At 45.0% G+C, this 22,633-nt stretch overlaps 1 protein-coding gene across 2 annotated transcripts in view; it reads right to left on the bottom strand.

Moving 5' to 3' along the window:
• Positions 1–635: 635 nt before the first annotated feature.
• The window catches only part of LOC136620519 (class I histocompatibility antigen, F10 alpha chain-like), a 38,004-nt gene continuing 16,006 nt past the window's right edge, over positions 636–22,633 (bottom strand). Inside the window, exons 3-8 of one of the 2 annotated variants that reach the window (XM_066595353.1) lie at positions 17,530–17,808; positions 8,253–8,525; positions 5,886–5,978; positions 4,278–4,307; positions 2,815–2,860; positions 636–2,377 (exon numbers count right to left, since the gene is read on the bottom strand). In XM_066595353.1, coding sequence (XP_066451450.1) covers positions 2,817–2,860; positions 4,278–4,307; positions 5,886–5,978; positions 8,253–8,525; positions 17,530–17,808 — 719 coding nt within the window. In that variant the 3' untranslated portion in view covers positions 636–2,377; positions 2,815–2,816. The remainder of the gene's footprint in view (positions 2,378–2,814; positions 2,861–4,277; positions 4,308–5,885; positions 5,979–8,252; positions 8,526–17,529; positions 17,809–22,633) is intronic. The other variant, XM_066595352.1, reaches the window with a different exon arrangement.

Below are 22,633 nucleotides of genomic sequence, written 5' to 3'. Positions count from 1 at the left end.
TGTCTATTTTGATCTTTTTAAGGGTGCTCTGGACTCCTTGGCTTATACTGCTGACATTTAATGGAGAATATACTTTATCACTTTGCATTTCACCTGACATTTTATTTTCCTGAGTGAAATACTGGTGAAAAAACAGTTTAATAGATTTGCTGTCTCCTCAACACCCTATACAATTTTTTCCTACATTATTTTTAAAGGGCCAACACTTTTAATATTTGTTTTAAACAAAAATTAACATAAAGACAATCTCCTCCCCCTTTCAAGTCATTAACCCCTTAACGACCGCCGATACAATTTTTGACAGTCTCATCGGGTGGGCCTTATTCCACACAGCCGTCAAAAGATGGCCTCGCTGTGGACTAAGGCTCCAGCGTCTGTGAGGGTGAAAGCTCCCTGTTATCGGATACCAGAGGTAGCCAAAGGCCTGAAGCTGTCAGGAGGGGCCGCAATATCACATAAAAGTTAAAGTTGAAAAAACACTTAAAAGCTATATAATTTACGAGAGCATGAACGTCTTGTATGCCCTAGAATGCACTGAGTGTAATAAAAAATACATCGGCTGCACCACAAGAAAATTGAAAAATATAATTTCAGAACATTTACATTATATTAAACAAAAAGAGTCAGGCAGGTCAGGTGTTGCTAAACACTTTATAGACACATATGATGGTAAGATCGATATGTTAACCTTCTATGGGGTGGAACAAGTTCATAACAATAGAAAATTAAAAACTAGTTTCTAGAAGTCTTCATGCTCTCCTGAACACGACTCACTTTCTGTCACCAGAATTGCTCCCGTCCTGCCCAACCTGAGATTGTTCCTTCACAGGAGACACATAATACAACTGCTAGTAATTATTAGGAAATTACAGTGCCAATGCTTCTGATGGCACATCACACACACAGTAGCTTAATTACCACACAAGACAAACACAGCTTGTCTCCTCACATAGCAGTGACATCTCCACTTGTCCTTCAGCCCACCAGATTTCTGTGGTGGTGATAGGTCAGTGTGTTCTGTCAGGACTGCTGAGTTGTAGGAAAGTATAGCACCATTGTTTCTAGTGGCACATCACACACACAGTAGCTTGATTACCACACAAGACAAACAGCTTGGCTCCTCCCACAGCAGTGACATCACCACTGGTCCTTCAGCCCACCGGATCTCTGTGGTGGTGGTAGGTGAGTATGTTCTGTCAGGAATGCCGAGTTGTAGGAAATTATAGTACCAGTGTTTCTGGTGGTGCAAAGTGCCACACAGCTCTGCTACATGGTACATGCATTATGATCCTCACACACACACACAGCATTTTGATTACCACACAAGACAAACACAGATTGGCTCCTCCCACAGCAGTGACATCACCACAGGTCATTTAGCCCACCGGATCTCTGTGGTGGAGGTAGGTCAGTGCATTCTGTCCGGACTGCTGAGTTGTGTCTGACATAATAACAGCTTAGTTGTATTCTCATTTTGTTATTTTTGTCCTCCCCTTTTTAAGAGCCCTAACTGTGTTGTTCTTCTGTCTTTAAAAATCTTTCCACACACAGAAATTCCCCCTCCTTCTGATATGTCCTCACAGCAAAATGGATAAAGGTCCATTTACACACACAGGTGGTTGCTCAAAATTTGTCAGAAACTGACAGTTGTGAGCGATCATTTTGCATTAGCTACTAATGGGTTAATCAACCCATTAGAAGCTAATTAGCTTCATTTGCATGTATTTAGAGAACAGTGGGTGGTCTGTTCTATAAATACATCGCTATTGTTCTCCAGTGGACAGCAGCTGAAAAAATGTTATCAGCCCTGCCTGTGGAGAACACAGCATGCGGTCCAACTATGGATTATATGCTGAGCTGCACTCAGCAATGGACAAAAAGTGCCAAAAATGGTAAGTGCACAACAGGCACACATTTACAGACAACGATTATCGCTCAAAAGATGGCTTTTGAGCGAATTTTGCGCGATCATCGTTGTGTGTAAATGTACCTTAAGACCCAGATAGTGGGGACCTCCGGTGACACCCTGACGGCACATAGTGATTATTAGGAAGTCATCAGATTAATATTTCCATCAGGGCCCCATCATATCAATGACCCGTCAGGCGCCGGCTGGACGCTCAGTGAACACTAGAAATCCCAGTAGTAGAGTAACCTCTATGGGAGACAGAAGTGGCAGAACTTAGGAACTTCAACTCTCTTCAGCTTTGGGAGATGTTCCTGTGGGTGATATTGCCGGAGAGGCTGTTATATACGAGGATTGGGCTGAACAGACTGAGATTCTTGTATCCGGCAGGATCCTCTTATATCACACAAGGAAATAATGACAGATTTATAGGGGAGAATTGTTGGATCCCAGAAGAAAACTTGTCCGGTTCTGTAATGAGAGAATAGTAGAGAACATTCCCATCAGAGGTCATTGTACGGGGCTAATAATACCCTAAATGCTCAATAACCTTCTAGAACAGGAGACAATACAGTATAATATTACATGAGTGTTATTACAGCAGGAAGTGAGAACCAACATATTGTAAAGGACCCGACGGCTCAGAGCAGCGCTGTATATAGCTTATATATAATGGACAGAGCTGTAGATAGAATTATATCACATGCTTCGCACCGGTCCTGAGCTGTTATCACACTAAGCTGGTTTTTATTGGAGACGGTCAACAATCTTGTCAGCAGACGCCTCCAACAGCTGAACTTCTATACTTCAGTCACAAACATACAGCGCTTTCCTGGATATCCTACGCAGCAGCACATTCCACATCTCATTACATGGCGGCAGCGCTTATATAAGACATTATCACTCACTGTTAGGCTCTGGCGGTATTATTAGAGTCAGATGATGCGTCTGAAGCTGCAAAAATAGGAAATTATGTAAAAGCGACATTCCACATTAATGTTTCACAGCTAAAATATAAAGTTTAGAAACTTTGTAAATTCTTTGCTTTACAGTTTTTGTACAGATTGTTTGTTATTTTATTTTTTCCTCATTCATGGATGGCAGAAAATTCTTCTGGTTTTGTTTCGTCCAGACAGCGATTATCTCCGTTCTGCGGACGGTCATGTGACTTCACAAGATAAGTAAGGCAAACAATTTACAAAGTTACACAACAATTTACGTAAAATTAAAAGGGACCATATGAGATTAGAAAATATGTCTGCTTTCCTCCACAAACAGCACCGTGCCGGTCCATGTGTTGTGACTGGTATTGCAAAACAGTTTCATTGTAGTGAATGTGGCTGAGCTGCAATACCACATCCAACCTGTGGACGAGTGTGGCACTGTTTAGAGAAGAAAGCAGACCTGCTTCTCTAATCCTAAAGAACTCATGAAGACAAGTCCTGTCTACATGTCATATTGGAGAAAATGGAGTTCATAGAGAGGTTCTACACTTAGGACCCCCCTCTATGAGACACTATTGGTGGGATGAAATCTTGGGTGAATCTTTAACAAAATCATGTGTAACATGCAGATTTTTTAATGGATTCACTAGAGATTTGCAGCGGACTGAGCTGTGGTGCGAGGATAAAGACTTAAATGGCTTTCACACGGCCGAGAGAATCTTACAGGAATATGGACCCCATTCTTTTGACTGGGGCCTTACACATGAGCAATTTTTCCCTGCATTGCAGTGCAGGGCAAAAAAAAAAAAATCGCAGCATGTCCTTTCTTTGGGTCTTCCCTTGGTACGCATCGCCCATTTAATGGGGCCGGCAAAAGCATCGCACAGCATGTGAAGTGCCCACAAATGCGATGCCAGGGTTCCTTTGAAAACAATGGGAGATGTGACAGGACGACTCAAGATTGGATGTGTGGGAAAAAAAACCAAAACACTCATGTGTATAACCACATTCAAAAGAATCGGGTTCAGTCATGCAAGATTTGTGCGTCTTGCAACACACAAATCTCGCACAATTTTCTCGGCCCTGTGAAAATGGCCTTAAACTGAGGATTATTATAAAATTTCACTTAAAGGGGTATTGTCATCTCAGTCAGCCCTGGCTGATATGGGAATACCCATCTGTATGCCGCGGCCAGAGATGAATCAGATTACAGTAACAGGATGGATGTCCGATGTCTTTCGGTATCTCTCATAGACGTGAATGGAAGCCAACAATACACTTCACTGTCTCCACAACTTGGGAGTCGCAGTCACAGCCGCTCTCATATACATCATATACTGTCCTCCATACTCCATCACTAACAGCACATTAGTCATCGTCACCAATAGTGAGACCCCCCAGCGGAGCCGCAGACACAGAATACTCACTGCTGGCCGTCTTGTAGCCGGCTTTATTTCCTAAAATGAGAAGAGGAGATGAAATTAGGAAACCTGAAGAGTCCATTATAATTGGTGACAGATGAGAGAGGAATTCTGGGAATCATCAGCCAACTCTTATGGAAATGTCCGATCACCCCCCCCCCCCAATGTTGGGGGACAGATGGGGCTTTTATTCATTTAGGATATTTTCTGGATTATCTTGATCCCGAGGAATGAAGCACAAACTGGGGCTGCATTCAGACGAACGTATATCGGCTCGGTTTTCACGCCGAGCTGATATACGTTGTCCTCGTGTGCAGGGGGGGAGGATGGAAGAGCCAGGAGCAGGAACTGAGCTCCCGCCCCCTCTCTGCCTCCTCTCCGCCCCTCTGCACTATTTGCAATGGGGAGAGGCGGGCCGGGGGTGGGGGCTAATTCTCGTAACTTAGCCCCGCTCCCGGACCGCCTCTCCCCATTGCAAATAGTACAGAGGGGCAGAGAGGAGGCAGAGAGAGGGCGGGAGCTCAGTTCCTGCTCCTGGCTCTTCCATCCTCCCCCCTCCCTGCACACGAGGACAACTTATATCGGCTCGGCGTGAAAACCCAGCCGATATACATTTATCTGAATGCAGCCTAAGCCTGATGTGCGCACCGGAGTCTGAGGAGGGGCAGATTTATCACAGTGGCTCATGCGGGTGAGAAATCTGGCTCATCTTTAGACACCTTTGTCTGACCTTATAACACATATTTTGGCCTAAGGTGCGTTTAGACGGAACGACTGTCATTCCAAAAATCATTCGAATGAAGAAAAGGGAATGATAATTGTTCAGTTTAAACGGCAATCACTGAACAAAAAAACAAGAATTGGGCGCTTCTCATTCATCGTTTGGTTTCAGCCGACATAAAATCATCGTCGGCTCGTTGGCTTCTCGTTGCAGTTAAACACCGATCATTCATTATGCTTCACAGGAATGGGAAAACACTGAATGATAAGTGAATGAGAAGTTCACAATTCTCAATGATGATTTTCCTGCCTAAACAGACTGCCTGAGTGTGAACTGATGACGTCACCGGCTCGTCCGCTCGTGTAAATGGGAATCCTGAGATTCTCATTAGATGTAAAATGAACATTAGTTTATGCCACTTTGGCCACACCCCTTTGCCATAAAGCCTTTTTTGGATGAGGTCCAAAGTGTCTAAAAGGTGATAACTGTGATGCAAAGCATGCAAGACTGTTTTTTGGCACAACTTGCCCAAAATAATCGCACATTTTCAATAGTAAATCTGCCCCAATATGTATACTACATATATACACATGACCCTGTATGGGAGAGCAGCAGCACTGCATTATTACTGACACTAAGGGCCATTCAGATGACTGTATGTCCGACCCCATAACAGTACATGAGGGTATTCACTAGGCTGATGTTTCACACAGACTAATGATCTACGTGAAATCCATCTGCTTGTTGTATTCTCATCCATTTCCACAGCCTTGAATAGCGCATAATGTGAGGGATCCGTGATCATCATGGGCTTCTAAAGGGTTTTGCTCCCGGTTTTTCTTGAGCACCACATGGATCCGGCGGTGTGAATATAGCGCTATACTGATACTTACTTCTATATAGGAGAAATCCAACAACCGCAGCAACAAGAAGAGCGACGACCACCACAGCGACGACCACCGGTGTCACCCAGGAACTCGGAGGTTCTGGTTAGAAAACAGAAGGGTAACGATGAGCTGCGGACTATTCTGAGAGCTTCATGTATCAGAGATCCACACGAGAGTCTCCCCCGCTGTAGATATGACATACGTGTAGTGTAATAGTATCACATACATGTGCAGGATCTAGATTTATATCTATTCACACAACTCCCTCTTATGGCCCATTGACATGACTGTATTTTCTGGGACAACATGTGAGGGGCCCTCAGCCACATCATTCTAGTCACGGACACAATATAGAATATATGCAAGTTATTATACATAAAGGCAATTTCAAATCCCAACGTCATAGAAGAATTTGGGAGTACAAATTTATGACTATCTTTGATACTATCAAAAACTAAATGAATCTCGGAAGGGGGGGGGGGGGTTGCATCAGTGGAGAATATGAGCAGAGGTAACACGCTGGCCTGGTGACCCCCTAACACCAATTTAGAGACCAGGCAACTTTCACCTACCTTGTCACTGGACTAGGTATTTACTGTTCTGCTCATCCCTTTCTGGTATTTATCTAAGTGCTTATTAATCACACCATGTCTGTGCCCTCCCATGTGATCATGTGTATATCTATTTATATAAATGCATCTTCAGATCTGTTCCATTATGCCTGAGGAAGAACCCTGAGTAGGTTTGAAAGCTCATTATAACATCATGTTAAAGTAGTGCCTGCACTCCAAGGAGGAGAAGTAAGAATACGTAATGAATAGTTTAAATATAAAGTGCAGATGGACTCATCTGGTGTGGGGGCTGTTGGATGACCACACCTATGGTCCATGTAGGCAATCACAGAACTTCACAGACATATAATCCTGTCAAGGAAGATGACCGGGACAGCGTCAATGGAAATCCCCGGGTTGTGGGACCTCGGTTGTAGACAGCGGAATAATCACAGGGTGAACAGAGTTATAATTCACAAAGTGAGAAAAGAAAATCCAGCGCTGCTATATACTGTGTGGATACAGGGTGGAGCGGTAGTCATGTGTAAAAACAGGGATTTATCAGGTTTATGATGCTATTCTTTGAGTACATGTATCTCATGGGGTGTGAGGGGTTAAACTGTGACTGGTTTACTAGATCCTGAATCAATAACATGTTCAACAAGTACAGATTCATTGGGATATACATACAGACGGGTCTTTCTTTAGCTTCACTCTAAATGCAACTTTGAATTACTTTACAACTGACTTTGTTATGATGAGAGATCAGCCCCATTTACACGTAAAGATGATTGCCCAAAATTCCTTTCAAAAAACGGTTTAAGTGATCATTTTGCATAACTACTAATGAGCAATAATGTCCATTAGCAGCTAATTAACATCATTTGCATGTTGCTGAGCCAATCAGATGTATTAACAGAGATGTATTAACAGAACAGCAGGTGGTCTGTTCTTCAATTACATGTCCTTTGTTCTGCTGAGAGCTGCCAGCTAATAACAATCTTATCAGCACTGCCCACGGAGAACACAGCCTGCGGTCCCTGCTATAAGCAGGTAATATGCTGACCTAAAAATCATTGTTTGGCTGAAAAGCAAACGATGGCAGCATTTACATGCAACGACTATCACTCAAAAGGCATCATTCGAACGAGTTTTGAGCGATAATCGTTGTATGTAAATGGGGCTTAATGGGTAAGATAATTTTCTGCAATATCATTGCAATCAGGGTAAAATGTGTCACATCTGTATGTCTAGAACTAGGGATTATCGGACCACTAAATGGGATGTCTGACCGCTGCATTGTCGCCTCGCAGGTCCTTCTCCCCCAACACCAGTCCTATCCTCCACATGTCATTACACACTGCTGCTGGTACCGTAACCATCAGAGCTGCTCTAGAAACATCCTTACTAATGATCAAAGCAGCCACAACAGATCCAGATGACATGTGCGGCAATACGACTGCTATGTCACAAAGCAGCCGGGGCGACACGGAGGGTGACCCATGGGGCGAATAGCAGGAAGTGATGCATTCTTCTGGCCATGTGACCAAGGGATAGGGCGGACCTCGGGGTATCTTTTAGATTTCGCCTCCAGTGGGTAATTTGTTTCTCTCTTGCCCATATAAAAAAGAATCTTTTTAGGTGACCTGACGGTCCTTTAAAGGGAACCCATCACCTCCGATCACCACAAACTAAGTTATTCTCTTTACTAAGATGCCGGCGATCGATCAATAGATCATACAATTATATATCACAGTAGTGATCGCCAGTCATGACATATTCCATAGTCTTCTGTCATCCAGCCAGTAAGGATACAACTCACCCCACACAATGTTCAGCGGCGCCCCCAGGCTGCTGTGATCCAGATAACAGGAGTAACTGTCACCCTCACTGGGCATCACGTTCGCACTGACCCTGATCTGATAGGTGCCGTCAGGATTGGGGAGGACATGTGTGGTCTCATATGTGGGAACGTCGTCCACCCCGTTCTTCATCCACTTCACATCCACATGTCTGGGATGGAATCCGTACACCTGACAGTGAAGCATCAAGGTGCCATCTTTATGCTGACCGGATACCTTCACCGTTGGCTGAACTGAGAAGAAAATGAAGAATATAAGATGACAAGAATTAAGACGACGCATCTAAACATCTTCACTCGGTAAGAACGAGAGCCGACCCTCCAGTAGCTGGGCATATGAGTAACATGCATGGGGGCAGTACTGAGTCACTTACATACTGGGGACTCTTTCTTGTGTCAGGCCACATAGTACGTGTAGTGCACCAGACCTGTGTATGCCATATCTGTGTGCAGGTATAGTACTCAGCAGCGCCCCCCTCAGTATAAGGAGGGGTGTGAGTGGTTGTTCATCAGTACCTTCACCTGTGCGGTGGCTCCTCCATATAGCAGTCTGGCTGTCTGCATGTTGAGGGATGTGGTGCTTCTACCTGCCCTCTTGTATTAGTACATTGGTAATTATATGGCTGCTTCCTGTGATTGTGTTTGTTAATATATTCAGTGCCTATTAGACTGATATACTTAATGTTACACTTATCATAATTAGTCATATGGATCTCACAGAGATATATAACTCACTAGATTTGGACTAGTTACAGGCCTCTAAGTATCTGATGTCATTATCACTAAGGGGACACGGTACTTATGTCCCCCCGCCCTCTTAGAACAAGAGGTGAGTTAGCCCTTATCCCGGTAGTCTATTGGGTTTTCTGGTTTCTACATCATACATTTGTATAATGCACCCAGATGGGGGCAGAGGAACGTGACATCATCTGCCTCCAGGAGACCCTCTGTTACACCTCCTGTGCTCCTAAATATCTTCACCCCCAATATTTGTGGGTCTGCTCCTCTTTAGCTTCTATAAAACACCAAGGTGCCCCTCAGGAGGAGGGAGAAGAGCGGCCGCCTCACACTGCGATGCATAAGAGACAGAGGAGCTATAAGGGCTCATGCCGCAGCGATTTACACATACACAGCCCAGCAGAGACCGCATATGGGCCGAGTATGGCAATGCGCATGCCTGGGAATCAGATGTCACAGACATGCGCAGTATTTTAAAAAAAAATGTAATTCCCTGCTCTGAACTTGCGTATGGAAACGCTGGCTGTACGCAATGTACTGTTTATGGACAGTGTATCGATAGGCAGCCCATACAAGGGCTCCATACGATACGCAGATAATAGAGCATGCTACAATTTATTTCTCTGGCGTATTGATACGCAGTGCCCACACACCGGTGTACATGGAGCAATGAGGGTCCATTGACTTTCATTGCCTCCATTCACCACGTATCGTGCGTGCAACGTAATTCACGGTGAAAACACGGTCGTGGGCATGAGCCTTTAGGCATCTTATTCTAAAAGATGATCAGATGGCAGCCGATAACCGGGCGGTTATGGTCAAGATGGCCGACATTCTATAACTTTGCCCCAGTGAATACTTATTGAAGAGACCTGACATCTGCTGTAAGCATATATGATTGAGACGGCATTGTACAGGACCGCCATAGAGGAATAATGTGATAGCCGCTCTTTGTCATGACTGTATATCAGGAGGGGTATCATCTCTCCTTAAGGAGAGCCCCTAGGTGGGTGAATACCTCTGCAGCGCCACCTACTTCCTTATTTGCATATATTTCCCAGAGGAGCATGCATGGCCTTTAAGTCCCTGACTCACCTCTTAGGTGTCTTCACACACCTAGGGGCTCTCCTTAAGGATCCCGACCCGCATCACAGGCCTCTCACTAGCCAAACCAGGATCCTACTGCACACTGATGAGGGGCAAAAATCCTGAAACAGCTGTCTGTGTATGGATTCTGGCTTGGCTTTCAATTCCCAATCATTGTTTTAAAGACTTGCTTAAAGGGTCTAACATTGATTTGAAAGAATGCTGCCATCCAATAGGTGGCGCTACCGAGGTATTGTTCCATCTTCACAATTGTATAGACATCAGAGTCATAGGATTAATGCAGTAATAAATTGATCCCATCTAATTAGGGACAATGAGGCGGATGATGGTTGTGACATTGGGTAGTCTTGAGGTATACAATGTCTTCAAGAACTACCATCGCTCTCCCCATACAAGGGATGCGTAAGGATGAACTTCATAGCCATGGCCACAAGGGAACTGAGACCCCTCGCCCTACCATTGCTCCTCCAGAAGAGGGTAATGCGATAGAGTATAGTTGTTGTTAAAAACTGGATACGTGCCAGACCGAGGCAGGAGAGACACAGAGTCAGCCATCACTAAAATTACTCATCCTGTGGAAGGGGGTAATGTGGAGGAAGATGGCAGTCATGAATGAGTAGTTATGGGGGACCTGAGACTCACAGTCCTAGTATTAGGCCTCATATAAGAGAGGGTAATAGTATAGAGGATAACGTTCATGAGTGACCAGACCCACGATATGAGGAAGAGTCACACAGCTTACTATTACTCCTCCTATGGTTGGGGGAAATGTGATGAATGACGGCGGTCATCATTGAGCAATCATGCTGAATACTCCTCCTGTAAAAGGGGGTAATGAGACCGAGGATGATTGTCATGACCAGCTGGTAACTACTTGTCCCTGAAGTATAATTGTATAGTCATGGAGGATCTGGAGTCTCGCTGTAATTCAGTTACTTCTCCTATGGGAGTAATGTGGCTGCTTGATGCTTGCCATAACAGTGCATTGCTGGTAGGCATATACTGGCTGTGCAACTATTATTCCTACTAGTAGTGAGGGTAAAGTCTATGTGTGGTAGTCCAAGGTAATTATGGTGTACAGGGACACCTACCCGCCGGGTCCTGGGCTCATCTGATGGTCCAGCTCCGTAGTGTTCCTCTAAAATAAGAAGCATGTCCGTTAGGGCAGAGGTTACCCGGTTTAGGCCAGTGATCATCAAAATGCTGACGGTTGCTGGTGATGAGAGGTGTAAACAGAATGAGAATCCTGCTGTACCCCGTGGAGCTACCATCACTCTGATGAAGGCCTCTGAAGCTGGTGGAAGTGGTGAAGTACTGGACCCTTGTCTTATCACTAGTTGCGGCATGAGAAGACTGACCAGAAGGCGGCAAGTGTCACAAACGCTAAATGCTTTCAATGGGGCCGGCAGTAGCAGCAGCAGCGCCAGCCCCATTGAAAAAATAGGGAGTGTATCGTGGCAGGGGTTTCCTTCATGCCTGCGGGGATCACGAGGATGAAGGAATCCTCTGACACAGCTGTGGCAGAAATCCAGGATGCTATTTCATTGCTTTCAATGGGGTTAGCACTGCTGTTGCCGGCCTCATTGAAAGCAGTGGGTTGTAGGCAACTCCATAGCATGATTTTCGGGGAAGGGGTTGAAATATAAGCCCTTCGCTAAAAATCATCCCTAGCTGGTGAACAAAAAAGAAAAAAAATGATATACTCACCCCTCTGCCACTCAGGCGTGTGCTCCGGCTGGCTCCTCTGCTGTCAAGCTTTTTAAGCAGGTGGGGATTTAAAAATCCCCGACTCCTGAAAGGGCTGTGTTGATTGGCTGAGCGCTTAGCCAATTACAGGCAGCGCTCACCAACATGCGATTTTCCCTTGGATGTGAGATATTTTTAGCTCAAAACCGCCTCACATTCCTTCAGGGAAGTAGCGATCAGCCGCAGCGGAGGACCGCGGAGTTTCTCATTTTGCTTCCAATGGAGAAACCTCAGATCACACCGTGTGCACCTAGTCCTGTCATGGCAACAGGACACCAGATACAGGCATCCTGCTTTGCCATCAGTCCCAAGATTGACGAGCTCCGGCAGCGGAAGCCAGCTGTCAGTGATAGTCGGTCTCCTGCTGCATCAGCTGGGAGTGCATTGGAGCAGCAACCCCTGCAGTTAACCCCTACCTCTATGTAGATCGTGGCACGTAAGGGGTTCACAGAGGGACCGTGCTTCCCCTGTGAGGTCATTGGTCCCCCGCAATAAAAATCACGGTGGGGCCAGTGAGTTGCCATGGCAACAGGACACCATATCTATCTCTCGGCAGCTCGGTGAAGGTGTTTGTGTCCTGCAGCCAATCGGGAGTTCTGGGCGTGACCTGGGCATTACCTCTAGCTCAGCCTGGTCACGCCCACAATTCCGGTGTAGACATACTACACTAATACCATGTTGGGCCTTGCAGATTTAGAACTTACATAGTAACATAGCATGTTAGGCTGAATAAAGACAATGTCCATCTAGTTCAGCCTGTTTCAACCTCCTTGTTGATCCAGAGGAAAGCAAAAAACCCCAAGAGACAGAAGCCAATTAGCCCTTTCGGGGGGAAAAAATTCCTTCCCAACTCCATAATGGCAGTCAGATAATCCCTGGATCAACCTCTAATAGTTCCTACCTGTCTGTAAGATCCGGATCAACAACCCGCTGGTCACCTAATATTTATATCCTGTAATGACCTTCTGCTTGAGAAAGACATCTAGTCCCCTCTTAAACTCCTCTATGGATTTTGCCATCCCCACGTCCTTAGGCAGAGAGTTTCACAGTCTCACTGCTCTTACAGTAAAGAACCCCCTTCTGTGTTGGTGATGAAACCTGCTTTCTTCTAGACGTAGCGGATGCCCTCTTGTTACCGATGCAGTCCTGGGTATAAACAGATCATGGGGGGAGATCCTTGTATTGTCCCCTCATGTATTTATACATAGTTATTTGATCGCCCCTTAGCCGTCTTTTTTCCAGGGTTAATTATACCCAATCTCTCTGGGTATTCCAGTCCCATCATTCCATGTATTAATTTAGTTGCCCTTCTTTGAACCCTCTCAAGCCCTGCAACATCTGGAACAGGGAGTTCACGATGGCAGGTAGACTTGTTACCTGGCCGGTAATAAACTGTCATGGTGGCCAATAGTTGCTGCTCACCTATTCATAGGTTTACAGTCCGGCAAAATTTTGCATGCACCATGCTGCACCTCTAACTCCCAGTCCTCTGCCCATAGGGCTGCTACACCCTACTTTCCCCTTTCTTAAAGGGGTAATGTGCGCTCCTGAATCCTATCCCCCTCCAACCACCAGCTATTCCCTGTTATATTACACATCCTCCCCCCTTATGGAAAATGCCTAATAAGTTGCTGTCTAAGGGTGCGGGCAGACGAGCGCATAAACGGCGCGTTTTTGCGACCAAACATATATACGTGACCATCTGAGGCAATGGTTTCGAATGTATTCGTTCACATGGGCGATTTTACGGCGCGTAAAAACGGCAATTCGAAAAAAAACGGAACATATGCGACCGAAATACGCGCCAACGCATATTCGATCGCCGAAAAGACCGTTTGCAAAGTAGGAACAAACGAAAATACGCTTTCTAGCTCTGGTCGTGATCGGTGAAAAACGATCGCTCGGGCGATTATACGTTGCGCTCGTGCGAACGTAAATACGCCTATGCTCGTCTGCCCGCACCCTTACTGCCACTTCTTGTAAAGCCCCCATTTGTGTATATCCTGGTGCTGATCCTTGCCTGGTGCTGATCCTTGCCTGACTCTGACCATTCTGACTCTGACCATTCTGACTCTGACCATTCTGACTCTGACCATTCTGACTCTGACCATTCTGACTCTGACCATTCTGACTCTGGACTTTATTATTGCTTACTGCAGACCCTGATGTTCAGCCTGGACCTCGTTAATACACTTGTGCTGCCGGCCCTGATGTTCAGCCCAGACCTCGTTAATACATTTGTGCTGCCGGCCCTGATGTTCAGCCTGGACCTCGTTAATACACTTGTGCTGCCGGCCCTGATGTTCAGCCTGGACCTCGTTAATACACTTGTGCTGCCAGCCCTGATTATCAGCCTGGACCTCGTTAATACACTTGTAATGCCGGCCCTGATGTTCAGCCTGGACCTCGTTAATACACTTGTGCTGCCTGCCCTGATGTTCAGCCCAGACCTCGTTAATGAACTTGTGCTGCCGGCCCTGATCTTCAGCCCGGACCTCGTTAATACACTTGTGCTGCCGACCCTGATGTTCAGCGTGGACCCTGTTAATACACTTGTGCTGCCAGCCCTGATGTTCAGCCCGGACCTCGTTAATACACTTGTGCTGCCGGCCCTGATGTTCAGCCTGGACCTCGTTAATACACTTGTGCTGCCAGCCCTGATTATCAGCCTGGACCTCGTTAATACACTTGTAATGCCGGCCCTGATGTTCAGCCTGGACCTCGTTAATACACTTGTGCTGCCTGCCCTGATGTTCAGCCCAGACCTCGTTAATGAACTTGTGCTGCCGGCCCTGATCTTCAGCCCGGACCTCGTTAATACACTTGTGCTGCCGACCCTGATGTTCAGCGTGGACCCTGTTAATACACTTGTGCTGCCAGCCCTGATGTTCAGCCCGGACCTCGTTAATACACTTGTGCTGCCGGCCCTGATGTTCATCCTGGACCTCATTAATACACTTGTGCTGCTGGCCCTGATTGTAGCCTGGACCTCGTTAATACACTTGGGCTGCTGTCCCTGATGTTCAGCCTGGACCTCGTTATTATACTTGCGCTGCCGACACTGATTGTAGCCTGGACCTCGTTAATACACTTGTGCTGCCAGCCCTGATTGTAACCTGGACCTCGTTAATACACTTGTGCTGCCGGCCCTGATGTTCAGCCTGGACCTCGTTATTACACTTGTGCTGCCGGCCCTGATGTTCAGCCTGGACCTCGTTAATACACTTGTGCTGCCGGCCCTGATTGTAGCCTGTATTACTGCAAGACTCCTGTTCGGACTGTTGGGTACTGCGACTCGGCCCAGTGTAGCATCAGCAGCTCGACTACCGGGTCTATCTGGATGAGTAACGGCTTGGAGACCCTGCAACAAACACCGGATCCAGCTTGGAAGTGTCAGGGGTGCCGGACATAAACCTCCAGTGGCTGCAATTATCTTTTACCGAAAATAATTATGCCGAGGTGGGGCATGGGGCTGAATGGTGCCACCCTACCACCGAACTGCCAAGACCCACTCCTGAATGTCCAGTCAATGCTATCACAAGCAACTTCTTCTCCTACACTGTCAGTAGTACCGGACACAAGGTACTCTATGAAGAGGATAACGTCCTCCCCTCCCCCGTCTCCTGCACTAATACATGGGGGAAGAGTCAGGTTATCCTCTGCATAGATCGCACTGCGTCCGGCACTACTGACAGTGTGAGTGAGAAAGAAGCAGCTTGTAAGAATGGTGATGTCCGACCAGAGGTTTGGAGGTGTGGATGATTACTAAATGAGGCCACAGAGGGGGCACTTATTTAGTGGGGGTGGTATTACTATGATGGAATACTGAGGGAGGGAGTAGCGACAGAATGGGAAGAGTCTACAGAGAAATCTTCATGGCGATCTGAGTTCATATATAGGAAAGAAAAACCAAACCAGACGTCACCTATAACCACTGAAGGTAACCGCACTGTAATCACTATCACTGTGCAGAGCTGGTATCTGACTGGGTCTACTAGAGCTGAGCTGCTATGTCTGCTGGGTTCTACAACTTGTTTTCTAGAATAACATGAAGTTTTATTTGGTAATAATTCGGAGTTCTGTAATGGGGCCCCATGAGTTCTGTAATACCCCTGACTATAGTAGGTCATGAGGGGCCCCTGGACTACCTGTGCATTATTATGAAGGTGTCAGCAGCTACAGCCCCAATATGAGGGGCGTCTGATCCTACAAGGTGAACTGGTGACACAATACAGGAGGCAGCTGGCACTTTAATACAAGGGGCCGTAGCGGGTCCCTCCTGCCCTGCGGACATGAGCACTGAAAATAAGAATAAACTTACCTGCAGCAGACCGGGCAGGTCTTCTCTTCTTCACGGACGGATCTTCTTTCTTCGGCCGGCGGATGTACTCGACATGCCGGCAGCGTGCCGCACGCATGCGACGGGCACATCCGCCGGGCCGAAGAAAGAAGATCTGGCCGTGAAGAAGAGAAGACCTGCCCGGTCCGCTGCAGGTAAGTTATTCTTATTTTAGGTCTCCCGCGGATCCGGACGTCTTCCATAGGCTTCAATAGAAGCCTGCGGGAGACCCACGCGAAAATGGAGCGTGTCACGTTTTTTTTCATGCTCCATTTTTTTTAATTCACTTTCATTGACCATCCGCGGGTATTTATCTACCCGCGGGTGGTCAATGCATCCCTATGGGATGCGGATCCGCGTGCAGGTGATCCGCTGCGGATGTAAAATCATATTTTGCCCGTGGACATGAGGCCTTAGAGTACAGTGCCAGGATATAAGTATGGTAACAGCCATTTTGGGAAAAAGATGGCAGCCTTAGTGGGGCGTCATTTCACCTTTTTGCCTAGGACAGAAGAAAGGTCAGACTGTGTCCCGGTCTTACGCCTACATCAGTTACAGTAAGGAGAGCAGGGAGGCGGTTCTGTTACTACCATAAAAGTAGAATAGCAGAATATATCCCATACTGCACCACCAGGTGGCGCTATGATAGAGTCCGACTGTATTCTGTACTGATTGCGAGGAGAGGGGGCGGGGCGGACTGTAATATGCCTTTATAATAAATACACTATTAAACTAATATATAAATCACGCTGCAGCTCTATATCTAAGCCACAGGAGGCAGAAAAGAGCCTCGTATAGTAATCCACATTATCACACAGAGAGGACGGGCGGCTTATCCGGAGATCAGCGGTGCAGGAACAGGACGATGTTAGCTTGGGAAGAATATTCCAAAGTTCATTGGGAAACATTTATAATGCCAGTTTCTGGCATAAACAACTTGTAAATTTCTGTGCAAGTGGAAAATGAATGCAAAAATGTGCAACTTTTTAGCTTTCGTGGGAAACCCCTCTAATAAGTTATACAATATGTTTTATATGTATCCAAAATGGCGCTGTTATGGGAAAAAAAGCATCTTGCTAAAACAAAGTCCTCGTACGGCGGCGGCCGCCGGGGAATATAAGTTATGGGTCTTGGAAGGTGGGAAGGAAAAGATCTGTGACTGCACCGAAGCTGAAGATCCGCTGTGTGCACAGACGTGCGATGGCCGGAGCTCCACACATCACACACACACATATCACACACATATATATCATACATCATACACATATCATACATCACACATACATGTGACATGATGATGAGCCTCACCTCTCCTCTCCAGCTCTTCTCTCCCGTTCTCCACATATTTCTTCAGCCAGTCTATACATTCATTCTCCAGATAATTCCTCTTTCTCTCCCCCCATTGTACTTTCGGACTGTTCCATCTCTGTGTGGTGATCAGCGCCTGGCTCATGGTGGCCGTGTATGTCCAGGTCTGTGTGTCCAGCGCTATGAACTCTCCTCCATCATATCTGTACTGATTCCATCCTCTGATGCTGCTGTCATCATCCAGCTCACAGCCGGACATCAACTGGATGGAATGGAAACCTGCAGACAGAACATGTTATACAGAACACGTATGTGTGTGACATGTAATATACAGGTGTATGACATGTACTGTACATATTATATACACAGGTCACACATGTGATGTTTTACTTGTCCTTCACATGTACTATATACAGTCTATAACACAGATTATTATCAGCCGGGTGTGAACACTTGTGAGTGAACTACAGTTCCTAGCATGCCCGCCAGCTAACGGTTGTAGTTCAGTGGGCTGAAGACAGTATGTACCGCTACATCATCCCTAGTCATGTGACTGACAGGCCAGCGTAATGGTGGATGGCTCCGCCCATATACAGCACCTGGGCAGGTAACCGTCATGTTCCCTATAACTGATAGATGTAATGGAGAAACGGGGGGAGGAAGGGGTTAATGCCCCCATATTTCTACTTCTCTGTACATTATTATATAACTGCCTCACCGGCTCCTTGTACTACTGAGGAGGAGCGTAATACTGTAAGCAGACTTATTACATGCCCCGTGTCCTCACACCTATCACTCCGCATCGTACGCAGGAAATCTGCAGAATCATGGCGGCGATCACTAACTATAAGGGCCCGGAACTCGCTGCGGACGATCTGCGGTCACCACATACGGATCTGCGCTGCGACTGGACCTACCGACTGATACAATAATGGTGGATCTCATGTAGCGTCAGCGCCCGTCCTCACCGCCATATGGGCATCCGGGAAACGCACACGGTTTAGACCAAAAAGTGGCTGATTACGTAGCGTCTCACTGACCCGCAGGCCATAAGGGGTTAAATGTAGTGAAGCCGTGCGAATGTTTCTGTGCGTTTCCTATTTTTGTGGGATTGAAGCGCCGCGTTCTGTCCCCAAATACAGCGGATAATAACTGATACAATTTGTTGTTTACGTTGCAGCCAATGGGTTTAGTTTCCGCTCGTCTCGCGACGCGTTTATCTGGGATTTCCGTTTTTCTGTATTGAGTTCCAGAACTTTCTTGACATTTTATAAGGATTGCAGTAAATACGGACGCTGCTCATTTATAGCGTATTCTACCGTATATCACACAAATGATGTAATTATGCGAATACATGCGTTAAAATGCGTTGTTTACACCTTCTGTGTGTTTTCCAGTTGTAAGAAAAGTACCTGACAACGCGAGTGTGGGCGGGGCCTAAAAACTGTGCAAAATCCACAACACAAGCAGGGAACGGTGTGGGGGGTATTCTCACGGCGGAGATGCTTCCACGGACGTGTTGTGGGGTTTATTATCCCGACACAAATACACGTTTACATTCTGTTAAATCCACTGTAAAAATTACGCCCCCTGTGAGACCACCACAACGGGTCCGGGTGCCCCCCCCCCACCTGGGCTGAGACCTGCATGCAGATACCATAGACCATCCGCTGTGTGTACGGCCACCCAACGGCCGGGTCTTCACACTCCACTATATCAATGACCATGTGATGTCATCAGACCGCAGGGTGACATCACGTGTGATGTCATCGTACCTCCCACCTTCTAGTTAGTGGCACTATGGACACATAAGGTGGCTCGCACAGAGCACCTCTAGGAACGGTTTTTGTTTAGCAACGACTCTAAAATAGCTGAATATATGTGTGGGGGAATACATGTCCTTTCGCTGCACGGAGGTTTGTCCTCCCTTAGCTCACAGGCCCCCCGCGTTATGGTTACCGCTGGGAATGTCATGTGACTATACAATGCGGCAGCGGCTCACCACCATTCACATGCAGGCAACTGGGGGGAAACTGCCCGTGACATCTCTGCACCTTTCCTCCAAAACATCACTAACTGTCTGTCCGGTGTCTCTAACACCATGTCCTCTCTCTACCTAAAACTAAACCTCTCTAAAACGGACTTACTGGTATTTCCACCCTCCACTAACCGACCTCATCCTGACATCTCCATCTCAGTGTGTGGCGCCACCATAACTCCTAGACAACACGCTCGCTGCCTTGGGGTCATATTTGACTCTGATCTCTCTTTTGCCCCCTACATCCAATCTCTGGCCCGAACATGTCAGCTGCACCTCAAGAACATCGCAAGAATACGCTCTTTTCTCACTGTGGAGACGTTAAAAACGCTTATTGTCGCCCTCATCCACTCCCGGCTCGATTATTGCAACTCGTTGCTGATCGGCCTCCCCTGCTCCAGACTCTACCCTCTCCAGTCCATCCTGAATGCGGCAGCCAGGCTCATCTTCCTGTCCAGCCGCTACTCGGACGCCTCTGTCCTGTGCCGGTCACTGCACTGGCTGCCCGTTAAATACAGAATTCAATTCAAACTCGCTACCTTCATCCACAAAGCCCTCCACAGTACAGCGCCACCCTATATCGCCTCCCTCATCTCAATCCATCAACCAGCCCGGGCTCTCCGCTCTGCTAATGAAACCAGACTGAGTGCCCCTTTCATTCGAACTTCTCATTCCCGCCTCCAAGACTTCTCCAGAGCAGCACCGGTCCTCTGGAACGCACTACCAAAGGCTACCCGAGCAATCCAGGACTCGCAGAACTTCAGGCGTGCTCTAAAAACGCACCTCTTCAGGGAGGCATACCGCATTCCCTAAACAAACCTCTCTGTACTCCGCCTGATAACATGCTCCCTGACCTACTGACTGCAATCCCTGCTAGCCATCATAAACCGCTCCTGCAGTCACACCGTTTCTGCCGTCACACGGCTAAATGTCTGACCATTGTCTATGTGTATAGCATCGCTCACTCTCCACCTCGTCATACTGTGCACATCTCCAGCCCCTTTACCCTCTGTATCACCCCATTACTTGTAGTATGTAAGCTCGTTGGAGCACACACCCCTATTGTTTCCATCAACTGATTACTATATGTAACCGTGGTTCTGTAATGTTTGTATTTTGTCTTTCTGTATTCCCCCCTGTCTATGTAAGCGCTGCGGAATATGTTGGCGCTATACAAATAAAGATTATTATTATTATTATAACTGTTGTAAACCAGAGTCACAGAGGCGCTCGGAGGTCACACCCCACAGGGCGATGTTATCACGGGAACTTTGTCCTGCTGCGATATGGATGGAACTCGTACAATGAAAGCACCCATTATTTACTATGAATGTATTCACATGAGTAATATTTTTTTTTCATTCTGCATTTCTGTGTGTATTGTGTATATTAATGTATATACAGTGTAATATATATATATATATATATATATATATATATATATATATATATAGTGTATATTAGTGTGTATACAGTATAGTATATCTATTGTGTATATATAAGTGTGTATACAGTGTAGTATATACAAGTGTGTATACAGCGTAGTATATATATTAGTGTCTATACAGTGTAGTATATATATATATTGTGTGTATACAGTGTTGTGTGTGTATATATATACATATTGTGTATACAGTGTAGTATGTATCTATGGTGTATATATTAGTGTGTATACAGTGTAGTGTATATTAGTGTGTATACAGTATAGTATATCTATTGTGCATATATTAGTGTGTATACAGTGTAGTATATCTATTGTGTATATATAAGTGTGTATACAGTGTAGTATATACAAGTGTGTATACAGCGTAGTATATATATTAGTGTCTATACAGTGTAGTATATATATATATTGTGTGTATACAGTGTTGTGTGTATATATATATATATATATATTGTGTATACAGTGTAGTATGTATCTATGGTGTATATATTAGTGTGTATACAGTGTAGTGTATATTAGTGTGTATACAGTATATCTATTGTGTATATATTAGTGTGTATACAGTGTAGTATATATATTGTATATATATATATATATATTAGTGTGTATACAGTGTAGTATATATATTGTGTGTATACAGTGTTGTGTGTATATATATATATATATATATATATAGTGTATACAGTGTAGTATATATATATATAGTGTATATATTACTGTGTATACAGTGTAGTATATATATTGTGTATATTACTGTGTATACAGTGTAGCATATATCTATTGTGTATATATTAGTGTGTATACAGTATAGTATATATATATATAGTACATATATTAGTGTGTATACAGTGTAGCATATATATATAGTGTATATATTAGTGTGTATACAGTATAGTATATCTATTGTGTATATATAAGTGTGTTTACAGCGTAGTATATATTAGTGTGTATATATATATAGATATATATATATATGTGTGTGTGTGTGTATGTGTATACAGTGTAGTATATATCTATTGCGTATATATTAGTGTGTATACAGTGTAGTATATATATTGTGTGTATTAGTGTGTATACAGTATAGTGTATATATTAGTGTGTATTGTGTATACAGTATAGTGTATATATTAGTGTGTATACAGTGTAGTATATCTATTGTGTATATATTAGTGTGTATACAGTATAGTATATATATAGTACATATATTATTGTGTATAAAGTGTAGCATATATATAGTGTATATATTAGTGTGTATACAGTATAGTATATCTATTGTGTATATATGTGTGTTTACAGCGTAGTATATATTAGTGTGTATACATTGTAGTATATATATTGTGTGTATTAGTGTGTATACAGTGTAGTATATATTGTGTATATTGTGTATACAGTATAGTGTATATATTAGTGTGTATACAGTGTAGTATATCTATTGTGTATATATTAGTGTGTATACAGTGTAATATATATTGTGTATATTGTGTATACAGTATAGTGTATATATTAGTGTGTATACAGTGTAGTATATCTATTGCGTATATATTAGTGTGTATACAGTGTAGTATATATATTGTGTGTATTAGTGTGTATACAGCGTAGTATATATATTGTGTATATTAGTG

Source organism: Eleutherodactylus coqui, chromosome 3 (assembly GCF_035609145.1).
Source record: "Eleutherodactylus coqui strain aEleCoq1 chromosome 3, aEleCoq1.hap1, whole genome shotgun sequence".
NCBI lineage: Eukaryota > Metazoa > Chordata > Amphibia > Anura > Eleutherodactylidae > Eleutherodactylus > Eleutherodactylus coqui.
This window is presented reverse-complemented; position numbering and strand designations above follow the sequence as displayed.